The 27,684-nt window shown below is 42.4% G+C and overlaps 2 protein-coding genes across 5 annotated transcripts in view; both read left to right on the top strand.

The window, feature by feature from the left end:
• etv6 (ETS variant transcription factor 6) overlaps positions 1–23,957 on the top strand; it is a 33,399-nt gene extending 9,442 nt beyond the window's left edge. For all 3 annotated transcript variants that reach the window (XM_085252917.1, XM_085252915.1, XM_085252916.1), the window contains exons 3-8: positions 14,937–15,101; positions 18,069–18,203; positions 20,787–21,410; positions 21,548–21,690; positions 23,110–23,210; positions 23,337–23,957. In XM_085252917.1, the coding sequence (XP_085109043.1) occupies positions 14,937–15,101; positions 18,069–18,203; positions 20,787–21,410; positions 21,548–21,690; positions 23,110–23,210; positions 23,337–23,439 (1,271 nt within the window). In that variant the 3' untranslated portion in view covers positions 23,440–23,957. The remainder of the gene's footprint in view (positions 1–14,936; positions 15,102–18,068; positions 18,204–20,786; positions 21,411–21,547; positions 21,691–23,109; positions 23,211–23,336) is intronic.
• Positions 23,958–24,085: 128 nt separating this feature from the next.
• The window catches only part of LOC146555904 (chemokine-like protein TAFA-2), a 92,884-nt gene continuing 89,285 nt past the window's right edge, over positions 24,086–27,684 (top strand). For both annotated transcript variants that reach the window (XM_085252919.1, XM_085252918.1), the window contains exon 1: positions 24,086–25,069. The gene's annotated coding sequence lies outside the window, so the exon portion shown is untranslated. The remainder of the gene's footprint in view (positions 25,070–27,684) is intronic.

Raw genomic sequence — 27,684 nt, 5'->3', positions numbered from 1 at the left:
ACAGGGGGCAGTTAGCCAGCTAGTCTTTCACGTTCAAGTTAGCTTTGTTGCATTTATGCCAATACTTAGCCGATCTCTGAGTTGTACAAGATACACAATGTTCAGTTATTAATAATGATGTTATCATTATTGATTTGGCCGATGCTAGTTCTCCCGCAGTGTATGAGCACGTGTGCAAAAGGTGTCATTCAATAACTTAAAATGAGGTTGTTGAAAGAAAACTTCTGTAACTTAACTTTGCTAGCTCTATGGTTATGTTATGTTTCTATACCCTGAAACTTGTTGTGTGTAATGTTGGCAAACTTGCATTTCTTATAATTTTGATTATTGCTAATCAAAATAGGCAGCATAGAAGGTTTTTGGTACCAGAACATTCTGTTTCTGCTTCTGTTTGTATCCAGCAGTATTGATCAGCCGTATCAGAGTGTGCTTTGGCTGCAAAGGCAGAAATGCTAATCTAAAAAAACAGTTTCTTTAATCTGATCATCATTTATCTCATCGTAGAATATAAACAGTTTCTTGTCACAAAATTGTAAGTCTTAGTCTGAATATGAGTTAAACAGTAAGCCCTGAAACACTGGCTGTAGCCCGGGGTCACTGTTAAACACGTGTCCTTCAGAGCAGACTGGGAACTAATCTAAAAAGAATAACTTGGACTACATCATTCGGTTGTAGCAATTAAGCTTCCAGACTGCGAGTATGCAGGATACAGTCCTGAAACTCTAAAGGTGTGTTTCTGAGGTGACGGTGGGTCCGGTTTGAGCCACAGTACTAACATGCTGACAGCCACTGCAGATGGCTCTCGTGGTCTCTGGACACCCTTTATCAGCATTTATCACTGTATCACTGAATGGTGAGGAAAGGTTATTTTGACACAAATAGAAAACGGATATCAGAACATTTTGACATGGACATGTCGTGCAGTATCGTGGATGACTCAGTCACAATTCAAAACAGGAAAAGCAGGATTCTGTTATTTGAAAAAAAGTTTTTCTCTTCAGTTTTTTTCTGATTGTAAGACTTTGCATTTATTGTGATGCTTTAAATGTAAAGTAGACTGAATGTGAACATATTTGTGAGATATGAGTCAGGCGGCTTTTTTGTGGAAGCATTAATTTTTAAAAAATCATTTGGGTGTCTTTCCTTCTCTGTTCGTATCAGTTGAAACCAGTTGAAGAGCTTCCATCTACCTTTCATGGTCAGCATTGACGCAGCCTAGTCTTTCCAGAGCCGTGACGTGAAGGGCAAGGTGAAAGTGACTAGCCGGCTTTAGTTGAACCAGCAAAGGAGAAAGTCTGATGAAATATATTTGGGAACAACTTGGTGAAGCAACTGGGTGACATTCACAGTTTTACTGGACTAGAGTTTGGTTGCATCTGCTCATTCATTGCTTACCCAATCATAGAGGGGGCGGGGTTGGAGCTGTGCCAAGAGATAGGCTAACAGTTCAAAGACTAACCCTGAATTGCTTCATTGGTGCACATGTCAATATTTAACCAGTTAGTTTTTCTCTAGCCGGTGTGAAGTTCAGGACTCTTGGCGGGGCGTTAGGCTGGGTGTCAGGCTGAAGCTGGATGAGATGCACAGGAAATTCCCTCAGCCCACTTCCTCTTTTGTATTGTTGCAGAAAAAGGAAGAACGCTCAACAGGTCCGCATTGGGTTTCCTGTCGAGTAAACTGATGGGTCACTTCACATCCGCAGACATGTGGAAGTCGAACTCTGTTTTAATCAGATGTCAAGCACAGTTGCTCACGCAGACTCAGACATCTGCAGGTCGTCTTTCATTTTTTTCTTCTGCAGTGTTTAGTTTATGTCTGCTGCTAAAGGGGATCCACTCTCCTCTCTCAGACAGCCAGCCACACGTCTTTGTCACGGCTCACAAGGTCTAAAACACCTCTGCTCGTCCTTTCTCTTCCTTGCTATATAAACACACGTGCTGGAAAACAAGTCATCCATTAACCCCCGCACTCAGAGGGAGATTTATTCTGACGGTGGGGGGAGGAGGGGTGAAGAGGGAAGGAAGAGCGAGAAGAAGAAGGAGGAGGAGGAGGAGAGAGCGGAGGAGGAGAGGGGAAAAAAAGACAGAAAGAAAAAGAATGAGGGAGGAAATTGCAGTGTGGGCAGAAATCCGCCTTCTCCATTTCCTGGGGAGGAAGTGGATTAGATCGGGGAGAGTTGCAGACTGCTCCTCACACTAAAGAATGCTACTAGGCTCAATTTTTAACCCTTTCTGTCAGACATCACTGCAGTACACTGTAAACTCTAACACAGTGTGTTTAAATCGTTACCAAATGCAGTATGTTAAAACATCGTCTATGTCAGTGAATGAATTTTATTCATTATGAAGACATTTTTGGGCCAAAAAACGTCAAGTTGTAACTATATGCTGGCATAATATAAAAAGAAATTTATGTAAAAACACAACACACATCTGGAGTAAAACGAACTAAATAAAGGGATTTAAAAAAAAAAAGCAATTAATATTTACTGAAGATGCACTCATGTTTGGATTTTAAAGTCTGCACAACATGTTTAATGACATGTTTTGTGACATCATACAAAGCAGTCAGGTTTAGTTTTGAAATGCTAACAGGTTTGATGTGATAAAATATGTGAATAAGCAGAATTTAAATGTAGAAAATAAAAACTATGAAAATAAAATATTTGAAAATATTTAAAGTCAAAACACTTTGAAGCTTCCTTCAGTTGGCAGGTTTGACCTAATCATAGCTTGTATATAAAAGATAGATGTGGCTATCATGATGTCATTCCTTGTTATTTGAACCACTACTTTGAAACTTAAATAGTCTTTTTTGCACCCTTGAGTGACCATATATAGATAAAAGCCTGCAGTACTGCTATTATCTAATGCTAGTAAGCTTAATTAGCAAGTCATAGGCTAATTAATGCTAAAAGTCACTCCAATAAATAAATCCACTCATTAAAACTAAAACACAAAGTTTTTGGACCGGCTGCTGGTATTGCACAGCAAGCTGTGTGATATCATATATTTCATTTAAAAGAAGTGAAAGAAGATTACTCATGGAGACAAAAAAAACCCCTAAATTTTTTATATTAAGCCATAGACATTATTATTATTGAATTATTTACTCTCTTAATTTTGTGTATTTCAATTGGTGCTGTACAAACACTGACTCTTATTTGAAGCCAGTCTCAAGTGACCTTTAGAATAACTGCCATTGAGACAACAGAGCCTTAGTGATACACACACATAGTCTTTGACCAAGCTTAAAGGTGCTTTTCATTGGTTTTCTTGCTGATAATTAGATGGGAAAATCAGACCTCTCATCTCCATCTTTTCAATATACAACTTTAGCTAGGAGCTAATTAGCTTAACTTAACGCTGTAAACACAGGAAAAGTAGTTTGTTTAGATCTCAAAGTTAACAAAATCTATCAGCAACTCTAAACCTCGCTAATCAACACGCTCCATCTTGTTTGTGGTAGTAGCTTCCTGATTTATGCAAAGGTTGCCTGGTAACCACTTGTTGGCAACATGATTTCTGGAAGTTATTATACCCACCTAGCTGCCAATAAAACTCCAACCTGTGTTTTTGCGAACAAGGATGTGACTGAGCTGGTAGGTGTTTTTGTTGCCACGGACAAAATTAAGCTAGCTGTTTCCCCCATATTTCGAGTTTTTATGCTATGTTAAGATAATCTTCTACCTTTAGCTTTGAAAATGCCACACGGACATGAGAATTATACCAGTACAAAGTGTGTGATTCTCAAACCATAAAACCGTTACAATATTCCTTTTGTGGTGTTTGTGAGTTTTTTATTTTATTTTTGAAGACTTTACATACAACAACACATTACGCCTACAGGAGCTGCTTAGATTTTGAAACCCATGCCATGAAGCTCCCAGTGCACATTGTTTGTGCTGATGTTCATTTCAGAGGAAGTTTGGAGCTCTGTAGTTATTTAATTAGCAAAGATTTGACAACTTTTATGCACCATGGGCTTCAGTATCCAGTGACCCAGGTGTATAACTTTGGTCTGGTACCTTATTGCTGTGGTTGCTAAATCCACTATAACGCTGCAGTACCACTTTCACCTGCTCCTGGAATATCTAGGAGGGGAGAAGTTTCATGAACTGACTTGTTACAGCGGGGTATCTTATTACAATGCCATGCTGAAATTCATGACGCACCCTTTCACTAATATTAGTAAAGGCAGATTGATTCGCTAGGTGCTTGATTTTGTACACCTGTGGACAAGGGACTAAAACATCTGGATTTTAAAGATTATGAGGTGTGACCCAATACTTTTACCCATATCGCATATCCTATATAGTGGCATTAGTTATAAGGAAAAAAGTTATATTGTGTACATTTCAAATCTTATCTCTAGTCTTTGCTTTTATGGAAAAAACTGGGTGAATTTGTTTATCAAAAGCCCAGCTAAAGCTTGAATAATTAACAGTGAAGTTATAACATACGAACATAAAGTTCTATGCTTTTTGAGTTGTACTTCCTGGTCTTTGATGTATTTTTCATAATTCTTCCATTCCTGGTGATCTTTGCCGTTGCTCCCTATGTCTATTCCAAATTGTCGTCCAATCAGCATTTGACCAGTGCATAACATCACTGAACAACGCTCAGTACTGCACGGAAACACGTTTGCGTTGGTTGAAACCCTGCTACAGTTTTTCAGTAAATGGTTGAAAGAGACATGCTTTGTTGGAGCATGTGTCAATTAAATGCTTGGACTTTGCTTTGAGAAGACATAAATTGACTCGATTCTTTTTTGGCTTTAAAACAAGCCATTAAAGGAATAATGCAGCAGTATTAGTCTGTCAGTAGACAAATGTGCAGCTTTAAACAGCTAGCGGAGGAGTGCCGTCAACCATCCATGTCCTTTTGTTTTCTTTAGTTTGTGTGAAAGGCAAGACAAGTTGTAAAAGAGCACACACACACACACACACACACACACACACACACACACACACACACACACATAATGAATCCATGCAGATGCTAACTGATGAACTAAATTTGTTTGGTTTTTAATTCAATCGCAACCCAGGCAGTATTGGCCAACATGGCGCCTACATACTCTGAGAATGACGCAAATGAAGGTCTAGTCACTGAGATAACAGTGAATTATTTAAAGGTCTGTGACACACGCCGATTATTTTTATTTATTTATTTTATTTTTTACAACAAACACTAAATACAAAAGAACTCTGGCTGCGACAGTAGAAATATCTTCCCCGATGATTAAAAAAACCCTCTATGTCCATGGAAACAAGACTGGCTGGTTTCCTTGGTGTGTGTGTGTGTGTGTGTGTGTGTGTGTGTGTGTGTGTGTGTGTGTTCGTGCTCACAGCTGGGTTTGCACTATGCGTGCTTGAAGAGTGGGTGGATGAGTGTGAGTGAATCTTGTGTCTTTGTGCAAAGCTTGCCAGAGGTAGTGTAGGTGTATACTGTGTGTGTGTGTGTGTGTGTGTGTGTGTGTGTGTGAGGGGGGACGTGTGTGTATGACTAAGTGTATGTGTTTGTGTGTGTTACCATGCATGACTGCAATCCCCCACAAGCTTCCTTTGGTCTCTCTCTCACTTTGTGGTATATTACCCATTTTACTGCTGTGGGGAAATTGGTGTCACAAAGTGTGTGTGTGTGTGTCTGCGTGTGCGTGCATGTGTGTTTGGTCTTTCTGAGGGGAAATTTCCTGCCCCTGGAAGCAGCTCTTGTCCTCAGGAATTTCCTGAGTGGGCAGACGGCGCTTCCTGAATAAATGTTGTTGTTGATGGTGTGTGTGTGTGTGTGTGTGTGTGTGTGTGTGTCTATGTGCGTGTTTTAACTCCTCTCTTTTCTTTTCTGAAAGGGAAACTGTTTTCACATGCCAGCGAGTGAGCTGAGCGCAGCCCCCTGCTCTTCCTGTCTGCGACACACTCCACATGGCGTTTCTAACAAGGCGATGGTGGTGGTGGGCTTTCTTTACTCGAAACATCACGAACACACACGTTTTACACACCGATTGTGTGTTAATCTCAGCTGCAAATAGCCCACGTGACTCGAATGCATTTCCTCTGGATAAATGTCCAGTTAATGAAATTCCTTCCATGTGCTTTTATTAACGCTGTGTTTGGGAGATACTTCCTGCCAAACAGGACGTGATTGGGCTCTTTTGAAATGTTGAGCATGGCCATGACCTATTGACCTTGATGACTTATGATTTTTAAAAGGAAACTTTGCAGAGTTGATATTTTAAAAAAGAAGAAGAATTTTTTCGAATACAGACTAGTTTAGCTTATTTCCTTTATTCACCTGGATCCCAATTTTATTATACTGCACCTTAGTGGCATTTCATCCCGTCAGCTCTTCCCTAACAGCTGGCTTGCTGAGCAATGCTGGTTTTTGATACCATTAAGTTCAAGGAGCAGGTTTCTTACTGTCAGAAGAACAATTTTGGAGTCATTTTTGACCCAAAATGTATTCGACCCTTGTATTATTAGCATTTAAGTATTACTAATAGGTGAAAATAGTTAAAATCTTTTACCACATGTGACTAGACTGGGGCAAGGTGTTTATAAGAATTTTGTACTTAAACTTTGGAATTATTAAATTTTGGAACAAAAGTAATGGAAACTGTCGATTAAAAAAAATAAACCAAACAATTCCTGGAACAATTCCAGGGTTTTCTTGGCTCAAAATGTGATTTTGAGGCGTGATTATACACCTACACATGATGGGTCTGCAAAGACTTCTTGCAACTTTTATTGAAAATAACTCCGTCATCTCGTTGCTGTTTGGTCGAAGCCGCAGGGATCCAGCGGAGATGCAGCAAAGTTGTGCAAAAGAGACGCAGGTTTGCGATCCCTGATTCACATGCTTGTTCAGAGAGGGCATATGTCTGTATAGGTTCTCAGTTATCATGGTAGTCTTAATACACTTTTTTTGGAGTTGACATTTCATGTCTCAGCAAAAAGGCTAAGAGGTGAGCTGTCTCCAAAAAACTTCCATTGGCCTTCTTTTCTAGCTCTTACCACTTCAGAGAGGACCTTGTCCCTGGGGTTGAGCAGACTCCAAGGCTACAGTATTGAGTCTTATAATGGCCCCTCATGTAGTGAGTTGGCCCCTATAAACATAACCAGGCTCCTAGAAACTCACCTAGGTAGCAAGGACTACTGTTGGTGAGTCTCTAAGACTATGCAGTGAGTTCATCAGTGGAATGAGAGCCTACTTGGAAAGGCAGCCGTTGCTCGGTTATGTTTGTCACAAAGAAGAAAAGCATGCACACACCTACCAGGGAACACCCGCGTGGACATATATGCACCTTGCTTGAGGACAATAAACGCTTTCCCCCACCTTTGTGTAGTGTTGGCACAGGTTTCCTGCTTTTTGTGTTTTACCAGTACTTACAAAAAAAAAAACCCACAGCGGAGGATGGAAGCAGCAATAAACCCTAATGATTCGACAGACTTCAACTGTCACTAAAACTCATTAAGCTTTGCAGTGTGGAAAAAGACAAATTGCTCCAGATTAAATCAGTCAACATTAACGGTCACACAAAATGTAATCTGTGACTGGCCCTGTGTAGTTTGAGCTTTAACCCTCTGTCATTACTGAAACTGCTTTCAGGAGCGACAGGCTTGATGCAAACGACTCTGAGGTTTCGCAAATAGACACTGTCTCATTTTAAAAGAAGAAGGTATGCACTTTGCATTAGATATGATGACACGGATAAATCCTGCCCTCCCATTCTCCACATGCAAAGAAGAACAGGAGTAGTGTGCTTACAGGGTGTGTATGTGTTTCAGACAAGCATGAGCCTTTTGATTTAGTTAACAAACGTCTTTGAAGCTCCTGCATTTTCAAAAAAAAAAAAGAAAAGAAAAGAAGGGAGAGGGGAGGGAAAAAATTGGCTTCTGAACAAAAGGAAGAGTGGCAGTTGACGCTGAATTCAGGAACTAGCCTACAAGAGCCGGCTTGCTCCTGTGCTTAACAACAAACTATCAAAAACAGGCCGTGCTACTTCCTGGCCATAAAAAGTTTAAGTGTGATTGATGATCTGTTTTATGTTTGTTTTGACTGGATGGAGTCCAGTTTTGCTGGACGGGGACAGGCTTGTGCATGCCGGAGGAGGAAGCAGAGGATGAATATGAGAGGTGGTGGGGGTTGGTTCTCCTGGCTGAAAAGTAAAAGTGTGTGTGTGTGTGTGTTTGTTTGGAGGTGGATTTTTCCCTGCCGCACCCACCTGACAGGGAATTGATGTACGGTGCAGAAAGTGAGAGGGTGATGCAGTGTGTGTGTGTGTGTGTGTGTGTGTGAGAGAGAGAGGAGTAACTGAGAAAACGTGTCACTTCTATCCACATGTCCCTGAGTCAGGGTGTCAGGAGGTCACAACTAACCCGCCTCCTCCTTCCTCCTTCCTCCTCCTCCACTGTCTGGAGAAAGAAAACCTTTCCTCCATTGAGATAGCAAAACCAATATCCGCCTACTTCTGCTTTGAGAGAAAAGACAAACATTTACTGAAGAACTGAGTGACTAAGGAGCTCTGAGTTTAAGAGCAAAGTCCCAGCCTTACTGATGCGGTTGTACGTTCTTTTGTTGTTTATTTAGTTATAGTTCATCCAGGTCAGGCCAAGCTGAAATTCTCAGTCTGAGAAGTGTGTGTATCAGTTGTGTATTTTTGTATATATCTAGACTGTTGAAAGTCTGGAGTTTCTGACAGAAAATAATATCTGACCTGACTTTCAGATCCTACTATGACTCAAAATATAGCATGTAAGCAATTTGGTTCCAGTTTTACAAATGAAGAGAAAGGAAACAGGTCCCTCCAAAATGTGATGACGCTCGAACATGACTAAACACATTCAGTCAGCAGCTGTTTGTTAATTGTTTGGAATGAATGCATAAAACTTTTTAGAAAACCTTGGATCAATAAATAGCAACAGTTTTTTTTTTTTTCTTTTCTATTCTCTTTTATTTTTCCTCTAATCGAAATTTTAAGTGAAACTGATTCTGGCATTCTCATACAGAGACTTGTATCTAGCAACCAAACTAGAAACGGGGAACACAAAATGTAACACAATAATGCTCCAAATTGAATTTAATTGTCCAAATATAATAACAGAAAGTGCTTGAAAATGCTAAACTTATGCAATGGATTTTCCTAAATGTGTTGTTGTTCTGTTCTATACAGTCATGCCATGAATTTAACTACAGCATGTTTGTGTGTGAATGGTATTGGAATTTGTGTCCTATTTGGCGTAAGTTGTAACATTGTAATGTTTTACAATGTTACAAAAAAAATTGCAATAAGCTCATTAATTTCTCTTGCAGTGGTAGATTGAAACAAAGTAAAGCTAGCTCTCGCTGATCTGGTGCTCTAACACAGTACTTCTCCTCAGTAGGCTTTGGGCCAGTACTATAAAGCTGTAGCATTAAGTTTGACAAAGTTAAATTCAAATTTTAAGTAGAACTCTTCACAGTGGCAACACCCTTAACTCCGGGCAACAGCACGGTTGTATTTACAGTCAGTCGCAGAAAGTTAATAGTGGTACGCTACTATTCAGAGGTTTTACACTATAAGTAAATAGTAGTTATGTTGAAGTCATGGTGCTTGAGAAAGCTTGCTAACAAAACAACAGCCATTAATGACAAAATGATAATCCTTTAAAAGACAGCTTAAGTGGCACAGCTGTGGGACAGGGGTAACAATCTGAAGCTTTTTCTTTTTAGCTAGTCAAGAAGAAAAAAAGAGACTGTTGTCAAAGTTTTTAGCCAGGTGAGAAATCCATAAGCAGGAGAGGCAGAAATGTGAGCGATGGTGAGACGCACACAGCTGATCTGTGATTCTGGACGGGACCTTTTAGCTTCGCAGCAGGACGGACCTCATTAACTCGTCTGGCTGAGAGGGGAAGCTGAGGGCTTCTGTACCGCAACAACGAAACAAGATACCAGTGATCTCATCCTCCTCTTCCCTTCATTCATCCCAAGCGCTCGTGAGTTGCCTTGGCAACTTGTGAGCTCCGTGTGTGTATGTGTGCGTAGTGAACATTAGCGGGGGCCTGAGAAACCACTGAGTAAAAATTATGTGTCATCAGAGAGGATTAGGAGCCCACGGTTTAGTCGAGGGTTTGAGATCCTGCTGCTGTCGTGCTTGAGGGTTTTACTCAGTGTAAACGCAAGCATACGCTCTCATGAAGACTGTTAACCTGAGATGCAGTCGGCAAAGGCAGGCCAGCGACAAGGGGGGCTGGAATTGATTTTCTTCCCGCAACAAATCTGTTAAAGATTCTCTGACAGAAAACAACCAAAAAGGACAAATTTATCGTCTCCAGATAGCGCGTGAAAGTATCGAAGGAACAGAATTTCAGGTTCAAAGCAGCTCTCTCCATTGCCATCCATTTTCCTTTCCACCTCTAAGTAAGCGAAGGATGTTTGTGTCTTAGCGTTTCCTGTCCTGTTTAGAATCAGTTCCTGTCTACATTACACGGATATGAGATGCACAACAAGATCCTGAAAATGAAACTTGAATGTGACTCAGAAATTATCCATGTTGAAAAAACATCAAAGTGTTCTTTTGTCAATTCAATAAGCATAGAAGACAGAAACATGAGAGACAATGATGACTGTGAATGATCTGCAGCTCGGAGAAGCTTTGGAAAACTAAACCAGAAACTGGTACAGTTAAAAACATCTCCAGTAAGACTCGATTAATGAATTGTTTGGCTCATATAAAATCCCTGCTTTGGTTATGTGAGCATTAATTTGGCAGGACCACCTTTCATTCATGTCCCAATTTTCTTATAAAGTCATTTTGGCTCAGCCTGTACTGCTCTGTTTAATACTGCTATGATACTTCTTGCCTTCTCTTTGATATACATAAGTCTTACTGTGAATTAACAACAGCTTTCATTAGTTACCTGGTCCCATTTGTGTAATCCATCAGAATCAAATAACTTGTGTTGAATGAAATCCTGACTCTATGACATGGATAATATCCCCCATAAAACCTAATGGGCATCTAAATAGGAAGTGATGACCTCAGAAATAATATGTAAATGTGGAACCAGTAGTACTTGACATCTAGGCTTTGGCTTCATCCCCAAAGGGTGGAGAACCTTTCACAGTCAGCTTGCTGAAGAGATGGCGTTGCAGCTTTAGATGTATGTTGCAGTGAGGGAATGCTGTTTGACACAGACTGGCTGTAGCTTGTTTGATTTACTTCATTTTGGTGGCACATATTTGGTGTTTCATACACTTTGCTGCTTTAGTTTGTATTATTTCTTATACATTTTTATGATATAGGTTGATTGGTGTCAAAGACCTTTATTGGCAAATAAACCTATGTATCCAGTATATATGGTGTGGAGACTCCTTCATAGCTTCTCAAACTCTGTGGCATTCTGGATTTTTGCTTTTTTTGTGTTGTAAGCTGATCAGTTTGTAGGCTTCTGCTCATCCTTTGCTCTTTAGGGATTGGTTATAGATCGTTAGTCCAATTTGGATCTCGGGGAGCTTCCTGGCCGTGTACCCAAATGTTAGTTGGATCATCTCTGAGCTACTTGCTGATTGCTTTTGCTTTGTAACATGGTGCTCCATCCTGCTGTAAAATGCACACAGTTTAAAGCTTGTCACCGACTTGTTGTAAGGACCTTTTTAGTCTCACCATGACCGTACATCCTCAGAGATCAGTACAGAGCAACGCAGAGCATGCATATGACTTTAGGACTGACTATGATGTCCGGCTCTGGGAGCTCCTTCTCATTAACTGCATCGTATCTGTTTCCTGTTTGCTTGGCCTTCTTCTCTTATGTCTTTGTTTAGTCCTCTTGTTTTTGTAGTTTTATCTGCCTTATGTTTTTTTTTTTTCCTCGTCACCTTTTCACACACAATCCACTGCTGTTCTCTCTGCTCTTTGCTTTCTGTTTCCACTCTCCCTTTTTTTTCTCCATGCTGCTGCTGTCTGTTAATAAGCCTCCCGGCATTGCTCTCTAACCTTACCGCAGGAAGTTTCCTGTGCTGAAACAGAGCCCACGCTGGATTGCTTCCTGGCAAAGTGCGTTGTGGGATGCGTGTATTTGGGCCCCCTTCTTCCGTCTTCTCCTCCCTTCTGCTCCCTTTGCTGCTTCCTCCTTTGGGCTCTGTGCAGATGGCTGAGGCCGGCAGACCGGATCTCGGAGGGGTTTTGGCAGAGCAGCACCTCTCTCCGGCCCTGGAGAGAGCATACCACAGCCATGACCTCGTGACCTTGGCTGCACTGCTGCCCGCCTCAGCTTCACTCCTCTCACAAGCCAGCCACGAGGGACAAACTTACAGCTGGTGTATGCAATGCGGATGGCAGTCTGCTTCATTATTGATACGAAGTCCATGACATAGTATTTTAGTGGATTCTAGCTCCATCTCTGCTATGTTATCCATTACTAACAATAATTTACAGTGGGAAGATATGATAGCATTTTACATCAGCTTCAAAGGACGAAAGTGACATATTCATTGTCACACATACTTCAGGCAACAGGAAATGTAGCCTCGCTAAGATTTCTGCTGTGAGCCAAGAAGCAGCTCCTATGAAAAACGCAGAGACCAAGTAAGCAAGCATAAGAAATACAGTTTCTTATCTGCCCACCACTAGCTCCTGTGTTGGTGAAACACCTGTATCACATTCCCTGACACTTTCGTGGGATGCCCGTTGACAAGCTGAGGGTCAGAGCTTGACAGGCTGTGTGCAGTGCTTCAGATAACCTAGGGCTTCCCGGGCCTTATCTGAATACAGAGGTCTAGAAGGGAAGGCAAGAAATAGGAAGCTGACAATCTAGACAGGGTTTCATTTTATATTGATTGCTCTCTGTGAAAACTTCCTTTGTTTGACAGGCGGGGGGGGAGCTAAAGTGGGGTGGGGGTGGCTGGCTGAAAGTGAGCACTAGGTTCCTATTACTTGTGTGACAATGACATTGGCGGCCCAAGATAACAGCTGTCCAACTCCCAGAGGAAGTGTTTGAGGCTGGGTGATAAGTGTGATGTAAGAAATGAGTAGTTCTGCTCTGTGTGGGTGTCGTGGATGTTCTGATCGGACAGTGTTGAAAGTCTGTGTTTGTGTGTTTCTATCCTTGTGAAAGAGAAGAGGCGAGCCTGAGTCATACAGTAACTCATTGGGTTACACCAACAGTAGAAAATGATATGAGGTGGCAGGATCTGTGTCCACTGAAATAAATATGGGTCAGTTTGTGTGCGTCCTGTTATGTGTCTTAAAAATAATCACAGAGGCTAAATCAGCCTCAGTACTCAGAAACTGGTGTTAATTTACTGTGATAACACTTGATCGAATCTCAATAACACAGCAAAGCGTATTGGCATAAGCTACAAAACCTGTGTGTTGTTTGCCTATGTAGATTATATTTATGGGAATTTGGTCAATCGGTGTATTTTCTAGAAATATTTCTAATATCTCGAGTCTGGATTTTCCTAAGACTGTTAGAGGAACAGCTTCTAAAATAGTTTCTCATGCTTCAGCTGCAGTGGTTGGTAGTCGTTTAAGTTAAACTGATCCGCTTCTTAAGGGTGATGTCATGAGCCATTTCTGGGTCCAAATGCCCTTGAAGCAAACAAGGAAGGAATGGGCAGCGAGAGAATTTATGAGGCTTAGCGGTGGAAGTTAGCAGTACTGACAAACATTTGTAAAAGCATTAAGTAACCTATAACATGAAATAGTTCAATTTCAGTATATATTTGTTTTATCATTTCACTAGCCAGCGTATTATCCTTACTTAGGTGGTTTAAAAAAAGCAAATTTCCATATAATTTAATTCTTACAGTAAAATTCAGACTTAATGAAAACATTTGAGCAAGAGGCGGTTTGCTTTTTAATTCAGTCTCTTCTTGAGCTTTTTGAAGATCGCTATGCTTTGAGTTAATGTATCATCCTTAGCTTTGAATTTAGCAATGGTAGTTTCTGCTTGTAGCTGGAAGCATACATCTGTATTGCATTCTAGGTAAGCGAAGTAAGTCCTACAACATCACAAACTACAGAAATATTCATCCTTTCTGTATAGTCTCACCTTTATTTTCATCGGGATTCTTTGTTTAGCGATCTAAAGGCTAAGTTTCAACCACAAGAAAAGCTCCCAGCAGATGTTTAGCTCCAGTAAAGTTAGCGCTACCTCTGCAGCAGCTATGATGTTAAAAATCAAATAACTCTGTACGGCTTTCAAGTGAGGCCGAGCTTTCGGTCAGATATTTTACATTTTTGCAGTCTTCTCTCATCTTTCTTCATCGGTAAAGATGCAGATGTTTTCCTCCTCTTCCCCCAGCAGTGAAAGAAACATTTGCAAGCGAGGAGGAAGAAAAACAGATACTGCCGTTCCTGTTTCGCCTGCTCTTTTCCCTCCATGTGCCCTTGTCCTTTTATACACAAACTAATAAACTGTCTGTCCTCTGATGCGCCTGTCTGGAGTTCGGAGAGCAAAGAGCAGGACAGATCAGAACAGATCAAATAAAATAAGTCTGACAGTCTTTCTGCTCTTCCCTTCCTACCTTTTTTCCCATCCCTGAGTCATTCTGTATTCTCCCCCTTAACCTATCATCTTCTAATCTTTTATTCTAACCTCCTCTCCCTTTCTGATGGTCTCCTCCTTCATCTTTTTTTCTTTATCTCTACTGCCGTTCCCGTAATCACTCCCTCCTTTTGGCTTTTATCTCCACTTCCTCAATATCCTTTTTAGTGCCTCTGCCTCCTTCCTTCCTATCCCCCTCCTTCCCCTCCTCCTTTCCTCCCTAACCCTGTCTCCCCTTCCCCCCTCCTTTCCTTCCTGCCTTTCCTACTTTCTTCCCCCCACCCTCACCACCACCAGCACCATCACCACCCACATCCTTATGCTGCTTCTTCACTGAACTCATCTTTGTTTTCTTCCGTCCATTTTATTTCTTCTTTACCTAATCCTTTCTTTTTCTTTCCACCTCCAGGTCTGCAGCCAGTCTTTTGGAGCAGGGACGACGTGGCCCAGTGGCTACGATGGGCTGAGAAGGAGTTTGCCCTGCGCCCGATCACCAGCGGTTCTTTCCAGATGAATGGCAAAGCCCTGCTGCTGCTTACCAAGGAGGACTTCCGCTACCGATCCCCTCCCTCTGGTACCTCTCTTTCTACACGCTTTTATTTCTTTTTTCCGTTTTGAGGTGCAGTCTAAGCTCGGAAAACTGGAAACATCAGTGAAATGTTTAACAAATGAGTCACTTAGATGGATTCCATTAGATATTTGTGTGCTCCAACTAGAGCAGGACTCACTCTGGAAACAGGGATTGGGAAGAAAGAGCGATCTTAGACGAAAAACATGAGACTATTCTTTCGTTAGACAAAAATACTGACACAAAATAGGAAAAATGACTACAAACAAGCAGTCAATGAACATGCTGAAGTTTTGCAGTGTTTGGCTCGACTGACCCTGGTTTGCCATTCAAACCGGCAGTAAAGATAATTGTATATGAAAAGTGATGCTACTGCATAGATCATTACATCCTTTTAAGAAAATCACCTAAGAGGACGCTTTGAGAGCACGTCCTCTGCCAAGGTCGATGCCCTATTTCACACAGGGAAGTAGAAGAGGGTTGTTCCACATCTCCTCCAGGGTTCACGAAATTCAGCCTGCTAGTTTTTGCGTAATCCTGGCGACAAACACGCAGACAAACAAAGCTCTCGTGTTGGCAGAGGAATAAAGTCAGCTGGAGCAGGGGATGAATGGTAGCAGGGCGAGGTGACAGTGGAGGGAGGCAGCTGTTACAGCAAAGCTGCTGAAGGGGGAGGAAGTAGGAGACGGTTGATCAGGAAGTACAAGGCAACCTCAACTGTCACCCCGGCAACGCCAGCGGCCAGGCGCATAAAAATAAAACAACAGTAAGTGTTTTCCCCTGACAGAGTTGGAGATTTTACTCAATCGCTCAAGGATGAAGTACGGGATGTGTGATTTGGGTCAGGATGATGAGCAGGCTTGCAATGCAAAAGATATTGTGGATAATATTTAAAGTAATTCATTCGTTACATTAATAAATACTTAATTAGGTAATTTATGTGGACAAATATAAAAGATTCATTTATTAATTTTAATTTAGTTTGTTCTTTTTCTACATTTTTTCTTTCCCTTGGGTTTTTTGGGGATCTGTATATCAGTGGGTTTGGTCCACTCTGTATAAATTATACTATTGATCACCTGAGTCACGTCTAAATAAGCTGGTTTAAGTAACAGTTGCTCTGTTCAGAATATATACATCCCCCTTTTCCTTTTAAAGGATACTGAATGTTGTCAGTGGCTCTGGTTATAGAGGGATGAGAACCAGCTGACAGCTGCTGTCGGGCTCGTATCAGGATGTTTCAGCACTATGCAAAATGTTCACATCCTGTCGAGAAATCGAGGTCTGGGAAATACGTGGAAAATAAGATTCATCATCATTACAGGTTTTGCATTTTTTTTCTTCCTTTTCTTATGTGACGCTGTGATCGTGGTGTTGGATGGTTTCAGGAGCTACACACACACACACACACACAGCGATAAGACTGATCATATTTCTGTACAAGTGGTTGTTCAGTCGTGCTCTCACTGTAAACGTCAGTTTAGGGAACAGAGCACATTTTTTGGCTAGTGAAGTATCCATTTCCTCCTTCGCGTGACTATAAGGGTGCTGTTCCCATCAGTCCCTGCTCTCTGCGTATTTCTCTTTTGTAGACGCTCTAAGAATAGAACATTAAAATAATAGCCTGAGTTTTTTTTCCTGGAATGTTAGAACCTGTTACGATTGCAGTGACATGTTTGGACTTGAAAACACCTATTGGGAAACCTGAAACAGTAAAGATAGTTCTCCAGGATTCCAATGTAAGATGGCAAGACAGTTGGGCAATTTCTAGTTGGCTTTTTGGGATGATTTTGTTATTTTAATGGTTTAATGAACTGCCTTTTATGCAGTTTAAACCACAAATAGGCGATTTCCTCGCACATCTCTGCAGAAATATGTGCAATCACCAGTTGTAATGGTACCAAATGTCATCACGTACCCCTAACACTTTTTGCAGTTTCTTTAGTTTGCTGGTATTTGTCATTCATCGTGTACAGTTTGTAGTTTTCAGACAGAATCCAAAGCTGTGGTTTTAAAGCAGCATATTAAATACAGAATCAAAGCAAACACCAGGAAGCAGGAATTTTCCCCACGGTGTAAGTCGGTGCCACAGAACCAGAAAGTGAGAACTGAAAGGGGTGTGTGTGTGTGTTTGTTTGTGCATGTGTGTTTGCCATCACTTCCTTTATGAGAATCATTTCCTCGTTCTCAAAGCCTTTGAGATAGTGTGTGTGTGTGTGGAGGCAGTCCTCTGCTAGAATCACATCCACTGTACCTGTGCTCATTTGTTAACAGTGTAAATATTTTGGGAGCGGAGCTGTTGCCGTCGGTGTTCGGACAAGAAAAACGGCTGTAAATCATTCAGTGAACTTCCTGCTCGAGCTTTGTGCCTGGTGTCGCCACTGCAATATAACCACTTAAAGGAGGACACCGGGGTCATATAGACTCATGGCTCATTTACTTTTGTCAACACATACGGTAGTTGTCGTTATCTCCTAGATGTCCTGACGCTTTAAGCACTGTAGGTATTTGGATTTGTCGAGCGCATTTTCTTGTTTAACAAATCCAAACTGCTCCCAGAGAGTTTCTCTTGTGAAACTAAATGTGCTTCTCATTTGACTAAGCTAATAACTGCATTGTAATGTTTTATCTGCACTGTGGAAGAAAAAATACTTCTGTAAGAGGAAACTGACTGGGTAGGGTCACCCGATAGGGAACTTACAATTCTATACCCTCTGGGTCATCGGGGTACGGTGTTGAATATCGAGGAAAACGTTTTTCTAGGAACAAACAAAGTGCTAGGCTGCTGTATCGTAGAAGCACCTCTCTAAATTTATTCCATTATTGCTCAAGTTCCACACTCCCTGGAAAGCAGAGAGGAGGAGAAGAAGTGGAACTTGAGTCTGTGATGCCAATGCTAATTTGGCCTATTATGCAGGGGTAAAACGGCTACCAGGAGACGCATGGTAACCTCTGACCTTTGCATCTCTGCAGGGGATGTCCTGTACGAGCTGCTGCAACATATCCTGAAGCAGAGGAAGTCTCATGTGTTTTATCCGTCTGCTTACTTCCCTGGGAACTCCTTCCATTCGCTGCCTGAAAGCGCTGTGCAGCACCTGAAGCTCGAAGGTCAGTCCAGTAAACACTCCCCCGCCCCCTGTTCATGCATACATCACATGCATTTGAAAAGTTAAAAAAACCCAAAACAATAATGCATTCTCATTACAGCAGCTTGTCTGCATTACCTTTTTTTTTTTTTTGCTAATAGTAAGCAAATTTATTTAGAGTGCGCTTAAATAACATAATTCCAATACGGAGCTGGTGTGCTGCATTTTCAGAGTTTTATTGTATAAAGATGTCAGATGTCATGATAGATGGTGATGCTTGTGCCCAAACGGTCATGTGATATGAAAAATTAGAAAATATGATGGAATGCATAAATAACTAGCTGCTGAAATGTCCAATTAACTTAAAACAATTCATGCATGTACAATTTATGTACATGTTTTATATAAATAAATGATTTCCGAGCACCCTTACAGTCATTGTCAGTGTCACGAGTAGAAGTATAAACTCTTATCCAATTCAGAGTTGTGGTGCGGCTGGACTATCCTGCTTGTCTGAGCGCTGGTGTGCGCTCTTGCCAGTCTGTAGCAGGTCTAACGCAGAGAGAATATTCATGCTCACATTCACACCTGTGAAAAGTTTAGAATCACAGTCACTCTAACATGCATGTCTAATACCCAGAGAGAAACATAAATATACTCATTCATTTGCTCTTTAAAGCTTAAAATAGTGCCGATACTATTAACAATTACACCGTACAATAAATATGACAACTAATGTTTAAACTGTTCCCAAAAATTTCTGTCCCCTGTCAGACACTTTGTTTCATGTTTGGGTAATAACACAAAAACGTTGCGATCCACAGCAGCTACATTACCACTGTAGTTAATGCGAGCCCAATTTGTCACAACAGCATCTTAACAAACTCTTAACACAACTACAAGCTGAGATTTTTAAATGATGTTTATCCCGATAAAGGCTGAAATAATATATGTTAATGTAAAATTGTCTTTACACTAATTTAGGAAAAGGTGGCTTCGTAGACTTAGCTGCCACAATAAGAACGAATAGTTACAATGAAACTGTGATTGTAACTCATTTGTTTTGCTGTGATAACGAATCAAACATAAACTGAACTAACAGTTGTACTTTTCACATCTTCGTTGACACTGAGTAATCACTCTGTGTGGGCTGGATAGAGCAGATGAACTCTTAAACCAAGTAACTGAGATAAGACCTTCTTTAACAGCAACAACCACTTTCGAAGTTGCGAATGAAGCTGCTCATGAGAGTCAAACAAAGATCGTTGTGCCATTGTTTGACTTTTTAAGAAATAAAGTGCATATTATCTTAAAATAGTAACAGTTTGTTGGAAACAGCGCTGACATTATTATAAGTAATGCATCTTTGTCTCCATAATAAATCATATTTCTGTGTATCAGGCTACATAAACCCACGTCATTAGACCAATAACACAATTATTGCAAAAAGTTTTTTCCTTAAAAAGGCAACACTGTGAAACCGAACAAAACAAGACTGAATCTGAATGAAAATATCTTAGAATTATTCTGCTACAGATTACGTCTGCCGTTGTCCTCTATGACGCACCGGCGCTTTTACTCGACACCCTGCTTTGTTGAAAACAAGGAAGTAATAATCATGTTCGAGTGGATACCTGAGACTGTTTTCTGGCTCTGATCTGAGGAAATGTGACACACCAACAATGAGATGGAGCCGTAACTTCAAATGTTGACAGTAAAACCTGCTCTACAAGGAAATGCAGCTTTATTTAAACAATAAAGCACACCGAACGCTACAGGCAGACTGCTTTCTGCAGCTGCCTTCCTTGTCTCAGGTTCCACCACAGATATTTGAAAATCAGAGCAAAATTCAAAGAACAACAGTATGAGTTGTGGCAATTTTTTGCCCAAAATGCCTCAAAAATAAAAACACTAGGCATGCTCATCCAAAAAGTAGAATATTAGTGACACCTAGTGTTTTTGTTTTCGGACTTGTGTGACGCTCGTGATCAGCACCTTGTAGCTGGCTCGCTGTGGTGATAAATCACAGCAGCAGGAAACAAGTTACATGACTATAAAAATATGAAAAGAATTTCGTGCTTTGCAATCTAAACGTTCTCTTCATACTGCTGTTTGTTTCCGGTGAAAGCCAAGCTGGGCATGCACACGAACAGTAGCATCAGAACATTCACATTTTAATATAAGCCAACATCACGGCCCTTAAGTCAGTACAAGTTATGAAAGATTTTAATATTGATAGTGAGTTGAGACTCTGAGAGGGATGCTGTCGTCTTTGAGACCAGATTTAGTCCAAGTGTCACCTTCTGTGTTGTATGTCTCTGCTCAGTGACTGCTGGCCTCAAATAAAGAGCAGTGTTTAGTTTGGTGCTTGCACACCTGTAAGGTAAACACTGGGAGTCATATAAACCTGCTGGCTCTAGGGAAATGAAAGATTTGGTGTTGAGATTCAGATTCTTGATTGTTCTTCTTTGTGTAAATTAATCGAGCAACATGTAGAATATCCAAAATAGAATTTCCTGCCGTATGCTGATCAATTTCCAGCTTACGTTCTAGGAGACTGTTCTGGGTTTACACATTTATTACACTCTGTAAACTGTGCTCTCAGAAACGGTACGACGGGGACCACGTGGTACAGAACCCATCCCCCAGCATCCACCAACCATCGAACTGCGGCACCGCTCCCGCTCGCCGCACCACCCGGCCCCGCGACGATCACCCACCGAGCCGAACCACCCTCGCCCCGCCAATGAGGACTCCCTGCAAACCTTCTCCCAGCTGCCCGACAGCAATCACCACCTGCCGGAGGAAATGTACCCGTTGTCGGTGTCCCCGGCTGCACCCAACGGGCGCTGCGCTACACCCAGAGAAGCCCCCTGTCCAGGCAGCCCTGGGGGCCAGGAGGCAGGCCCTCCTCGCGTTATCCAACTCATGCCCAGCGCCATCATGAACCCTTTGCTCCTCAGTCCAAGCAGGAGTGGCGGGGCTGCTGGCATGGACTTCAGGCACAACCGCGGGGGACCCCTGTCTCAGGTGACGCTGGAGAACGGCCGTGAGGGGAAAGTCCACGGACACCATCATCAGCTAGCCCAGCAGCACCAACAGCAGCATCAGCAGCAACAACAGCAGCAGTTACTACAGCAGCAGCAGGAGGAGGCGCTCTACAGGAACCACGTCATCATGCCCGTGTCTCCTCCAGAGGAGCAGCAGATGCCCATCGGGCGGATAGCAGGTAAGATTTAGCGGCGACGGAGCCGAGCATCAAAGCTGCGTGAGGCGGCATCTGTGGCAGAAACCTTGCATGGGAACTTTTTCAGAGAATCTGCTGATAGCGGCTCACTCTGTCTTTTCCCTGTTGGGTTCTGGCAGACTGCAGGCTGCTGTGGGACTACGTCTACCAGCTCCTTTCAGACAGCAGGTACGAGAACTACATCCGCTGGGAGGATCCGGAGAGCAAAGTCTTCCGCATCATGGACCCCAACGGCCTGGCCAGGCTCTGGGGGAATCACAAGGTACATACACACACGGGCTCTAGGTGTTCAGTGGTTATGTGCAGTGCATATAAAAGAGCAGCACAACAGAAGGGACTTTTTATCGTCATTCCTACAACCATAAAGCTGCACTAACTCATTTATTCTTATAAAACATCAGGACAGAGACTTGATTAACTAAGCACCTTAATCACTGAATAGTGAACTTTTGTTTTTTGGGGTTTTTTCCGACAATTTTGTCGACTTGTTTCAGTTTTATAGTCCTAACAAATGTTTCCTGGCACAACAGATGCTTCTTTTCATCACTCTGGTAGAAATGCTGATAGGATGTAAAGTTGAGTGAAATACAGCAGCTCAGTGTAAACACAGACACACTGATGGATTTAGTGTTTCATCTGTCTTAGCTGTAAGGACACTACCTGTGTGTTAGCCAGGCTTTGTGATGAATTAAATCGGTGATGTCAGTGTCAGTGATTCGGTCGAGTTATGCCGAGAGAGCCAATCTCTCCACGGTGTCCTGGATCTCATCTATGGTGTCCTCCTAGTAGGACATGTCTTAAACACCCCACCTGGAAGTATTCAGGAACCACCTCAGCTGGCTCCCTTCGAAGGGGAGGAGTAGAGGAACTAGTCCGAGAAAGATCATTTCCTCTGTGATCTTCTTCCAGTCAGAGTGGCAGGAATGTAGCTCAACCTGTAACTCAACAACTTCCCTTTCACGCTCAACTGTTTCTTCACCACAGTAAGTGATGCAGACGCAGCGCTAGAGTCGTGCAGCTTGTGCTTTTATGTGCTGAGTGAAAACACAACATTAGAAGAATAACACCAGTATTTGTGATAAAACACTACTTTAGTTTTGTTAATTTTGGCCAACAATTAAGATGAATTTGTGCTTTAGCAGATGTGATCCTGCTGTAGAGCGCCCCAGCTCTGCAGTGCAGGACAAGCTTTTAGCTAATGGAAGACCGGTTAGCAACACGTGTCTAAATGTTAGCTCCAAAGAGCAGGTGCCGTCGCACAAAGACAAACACTGTGACTGAAAATGTTCCAAAAACATTTTGAGCTCTGACACTGAAACCACAACTACGTGAAGCGTCAAAGGTTTTGTGCATACAAAAAAGACCTTTTGATGGCTTGATTTTCTGGATGATGGGGATTCCAGTGCCCCTCAGGTGTATGTTGTTTGTTTGGCCTCTTGTTTGGTTGTGTATCTCCTACCTCCTCCTGCCTGCTGGTTGTGTAAATTAATAATTATTTGCTGAAACATTAAGCACGCTATACAGCAAACAGGATCTTGCTGTATAGGTCTTTTCAGCTTTTGTGGACTTTTACTGACACCAAGTGGCCAAAATAAATGTTGCTCTTAAATTAAGGTCAGGTCCCCTCACTGTCACACTGACAGCGTTGCTCATGACGCTCCTGCTGTTTTAACTCTTACAGAACAGGACCAATATGACGTACGAGAAGATGTCGCGAGCACTGAGACACTACTACAAACTGAACATTATCAGGAAAGAGCCTGGCCAAAGGCTTCTGTTCAGGTACATCATCTTCTTTTCAAACTTGTCTCGCTGCTCCAAACCGTTATTTACTTTTTGAGTCATCAATAAAACAAAAGAAAACAGGATTTTGAATAATTTGCTGAACTTGCCTCGTCTGTGCCACAGATTCATGAAAACCCCTGACGAGATAATGAACGGACAGACGGACAGGCTGGAGCACCTGGAGTCCGACACAGACGAACAAATCTACATCAAGGAGGAATGCTGAGGAACTCTGGGAAAGCGAGTCCATAAACTGCTTACTACTACTACTACTTCTACTATTACTACTACTACAGCCGCTGATGCCTTTCAGAAGCAGCTCGAAAAATCAACATTGAAATTAAAGCGTGCACAGGTGTTCAGTGGTGTCATTCCTACAGGGAGAGGCATGAAATGCAGTCTTTCCTGACATGGCCTTAGGATGATATTAACCTGGGGAAAAAAAAAAAAAAAAAAAAAAAACAGCATCGGGTGTTTTCGGATCTTTCGGACGGACTGAACTGAAAGGTCTCTCTTTTAAGTGTTTCCTTCTCTTTCCGAGCTGCAAAAGCCAATCACTTTGTGCTTATGTCACTGTTTGATCGTTTTTGTCTCCTCACATGCATTATACAAAGGAATTTTGCTGTTTCTAAAAAACAAAAAGAAAAAAAAGAATGAAAGAAAGAAATTTGTGAGTGTGTGTGTGTGTGTGTGTGTGTGTGACCGGAATGTTTTCACCATGGAATAAACAACTTTTTGATCAGAGATGTGCTCTATGTGATTTCTCTCGGGGTGTGTTTGTAAGTGGAGTGCATCACATATCCACATGATGGCAGTAGTGGACAACTTTTGCTGGCGGAAGCCTCGGCATGTGGATGGATGTCTGCAGCAGATCAACACTTCAGTGAGTGGAACAGACGCCCGAAGGCTGTTTTCTGTGTTTTTAAGTGCACAAGGTTAAATAGGGGACGGACAGGTGGCACGTGCCTGAGAATCTCTAGCTTTTCATTGGCGTTATTGATGACCTGGCCCGGGTGTGTAGTAACGAAAGCAACCAATCCCTGATTAGTCATCATTTATAGTTTCTGCTTCACTCCTTGAACTACTTTTGGATCACACTCTCACATTCTTCTCGCTTTCTGTCTCCTAACATATAATTGCAGCAGCTTTGAGCCTCGCCTTTATGAATTATGAAACACGCGTGTTGTGGGTTCCCCACATTTGTGTTATTGTTTTCAGCTTTAAAAATACCATTTTAAATGATCACCCATTCTTTTGTGACTTTTACGTCAATAGCGGTAATCCGATTACTGTAACGCTACCAGCAGAGGTAGCGGATGCGCGCCGTGCGCTCTGGAGTCTCCATAAAAGTTAGTGCGCACGGAGCGGAGCTGTCAGACTGCGAGGAGACGCGGCTGAGCAAAGACTGTGGGCTGAAGTGACTAATGGGATCCACCTCACTCCATCTGAAGAGTGCGAGCTGATATCACGGGTGATTATCACCCGTCTAATGCGCACAACAGGACCCATTTGAACCTAATAAGACAGCTGTGCAGGCTTTCGTCGGGTTTGTGGACTATCGGGATTAAAACAAAGGGTTTGGATTCAGGAGACTCACCTCTGTGGTGGATGAGGTGCCATCACCGCTCTTTTAAAAAGACGAATAATCGAAAGCAATAAGCCTGTTCGAGTTCATCCGGAGGGGCAAGACAAGCCACCACTCCCGTCTTTTTTTTTTTTTTTTTTTGGTTTGTTTTTTTTCCCCCAGGACGCAAATGTCTCCAGAGCACAGGGACGTCACTGGATTGTAACACCAGCAGCCTCGCCGATGGTTTAATAGGGCGTTAAAGTGCGGGAAGGGAGTGGGACAACTACAGGTAAGAGCCATGCAAGCCGTCATTCACGGCCCTGGGTGGGTGGCGGGAAGACTCGCCGATCAGCGCGTAAAAACCACTCAAGTGTCGCATTTGTCCAATCGAGCCTCTCCCCATTAAAAATAGTCATATTTGCATTGCCCCCCTAATAACCAGAAAATACATTTGGATCTATTTTTTGCTCTAATTGCAGTAACTCCTGAAAAAGAAAGTAGAAGAGTCGGGCTTTAGGAGGTGCAGTTTTCTCATTGCGAGTTTAGCGGCAGTGACTGACAATCAATTCAGTTAATTTCACTACCTCAAATCGATGCCGCCTCACTGGGAGTCCTGGATATACAGCAGTGTAGAGCAGGCAGAGGTGACAGTCTAGCTTCACTCAGTCAATAAACGGTAGTCTGCACTGGAGTCTGGAGCAGAGGATCCTGGACCTGGGGTCATGCTTGTGTGCTCTGATTTTAGTGCAAGTAAGAAACTTCGTATGTATATAAGACTACAGATGTGAGTGGACTCATTTTATCAGCTTGACCTCCTGTTCTGAGGCTAACGTGGTTTCACCAGAAGCAAATAAACCCTGTGATGATGAAATGGTGTGACACAGTGGCTGGAGGTTCACATGGGCTCCCCGTCTGCTGCTGCCACTAGACGTGAGGTTTTCATTTCCAAAGTGAAACAGGAAGCAGCTAGAGGAATAAAACCTGATGAGATGGAGTCTAAGCACACACTGGCCTGATGTAAAAACAACTTTTAGGAGCACGTTTTTAAAAAATAATTATCAGACAGCTTCCTTAAACAGCAGAATTTCACCTGTTTTTGTAACTGTATTTCCAAAATCATGTGCCACAATCCAACTCACTTTTTTTTTTTTATTGAAATGGTTTTAAAATGCTTCTAAAGGTTAAATAACTCCTCATGATGATCCAAGCTACCTTTAAATTAGTGTGGAGCCCTCTTTCAGTTGCTGTCTTCCTCGTCTTACCCTCCCCATCCCCTCGACCTTTATTTCGACATCACGTGTCCGGGTAACTTGCCACTCCACCTCTCTCTCGACCTTTATCCAATTACAACGTTTAGCTTTAAAAACGCTACATGAAACAACGCTAAAGCTCCAGTTACTGTCAGCAGCTTCATGTTTCCATATCTAATACCAGCCACTCTTCACAATCCCTGCTGGATAGGATTAATAGATTAAAAAATAAGCTACAGAGCCACATAAAAGTACACAAATCTAAGTAACTACATGCTCAAACGCATGAAACTATGTTTTCAAATATAGCTGCGGCTACTTTTCATATTCCAGTTTAACATAAACACGATGACCTTTTGAGATCTTTTCTTTCTGATGTGGCCTCTTGGAGAAAAACTGTTTGTTTTCCACGTGAAGAGAGACTTTTCCCTCCCTATCTGGAGGAGCGCTGCACCTAAGTTGGGAACCACTGATCTGAGCAAACACACAGTGTATGAAGTAGTTCAGTCTAAGTGGAACACGTAGAATAAATCTTCTGTCTCGTTTCCTTCCACTCGGAGCATTTGCTTGGAATATTTTTATGTGAGTGTACTGAATAAAGGGTCAGACTCCCTCTTCCACCACTGCTGTGTCTCAGCACAGGGCTGGAGCAAACCACACTATGACATCATCTGGCAACTAATAGTGACTTCTTTTTTTTTTTTTAGCAGCCAAACTCTTCTTCCCCTCAGAAAAAGAACTGGCAGCCCCAGCAGTCTGCAATTAGCTGGAAGCATTAGCAGCAGCTCCTCCGGCGTGAACGATGAGCTTTAATGGCTCTGAGCTCGCCTGGCTCAGGTCAAACCGGGCCCCCTCCCTCGGTCCAGCTGGGCGAACTGGTGCCGGATGCCTGGCCAGCACCGGCGGATCGGCCAATGTCACCTTTTAGGGGCAGGTCACACAACCTCGTCCTGGCTCTGCCTGGCCATTGATCCGAAGCAGTGACACTGAGGCTTCATGGTCCGCTGCTCCTCGCCAACCAGGCCGACCCAGCACTGCCGCCGAACAGCTGTGACGGGCAACACACAAGCATCAGCGGGAGGTGGGGGCTGTCTCTGAATTAGCCTGGAAACTTCTTTTTCTTTGGGGGTTTTAGTTAGAGAGTAAACAGGAACTGCACAAATCAAGTGCACCATGATGGAAGATGTCTTGATTTGAAGTCATACCAAAGTAATAAAATCCAAGCAGCACAAGATCCCTCGGGCCTCTTTCAGAGTGATGTGCTCCTGATTCATTCATTAAAATCATTTTTTTGACCCCATGCCTGCGAGGCACGCTATTGACCACCCTGTTAGACTCTTTCCAATGACTAGTTCTATGAAATAAAGACTTTCTCTTGTACAGAGACTCTTTTGAATGTCTTGGATGACACCTGTATGCAAACTGCTCTGGGATTTATTTTTTTTAAATCCACCTCATCTCTCAAATGAAAGACCTCAGAGGAGGTCAGGTGCTCTGCTGCGGCTCCTTGATACGCGACTTTGCGCTCTCCTCAACAGAAATGATTGGAATTTGTGTAAAATATCGGCAGCTGATTGGCACCCGCTGTGCGGTTGTTTGATGTAAGTAGGAAGCGAGAGGCTTTTTCTCTCCCCCCTCCTCACTCCCTTTCTCA

This window comes from Mchenga conophoros, linkage group LG17 (genome assembly GCF_057382185.1).
Source record: "Mchenga conophoros isolate Kocher_MC1m ecotype Shallow Benthic linkage group LG17, M_conophoros_male_GT1.1, whole genome shotgun sequence".
NCBI lineage: Eukaryota > Metazoa > Chordata > Actinopteri > Cichliformes > Cichlidae > Mchenga > Mchenga conophoros.
Note: the sequence above shows the minus strand (reverse complement) of the source record. Positions and strands in the feature narration are given on the sequence as shown.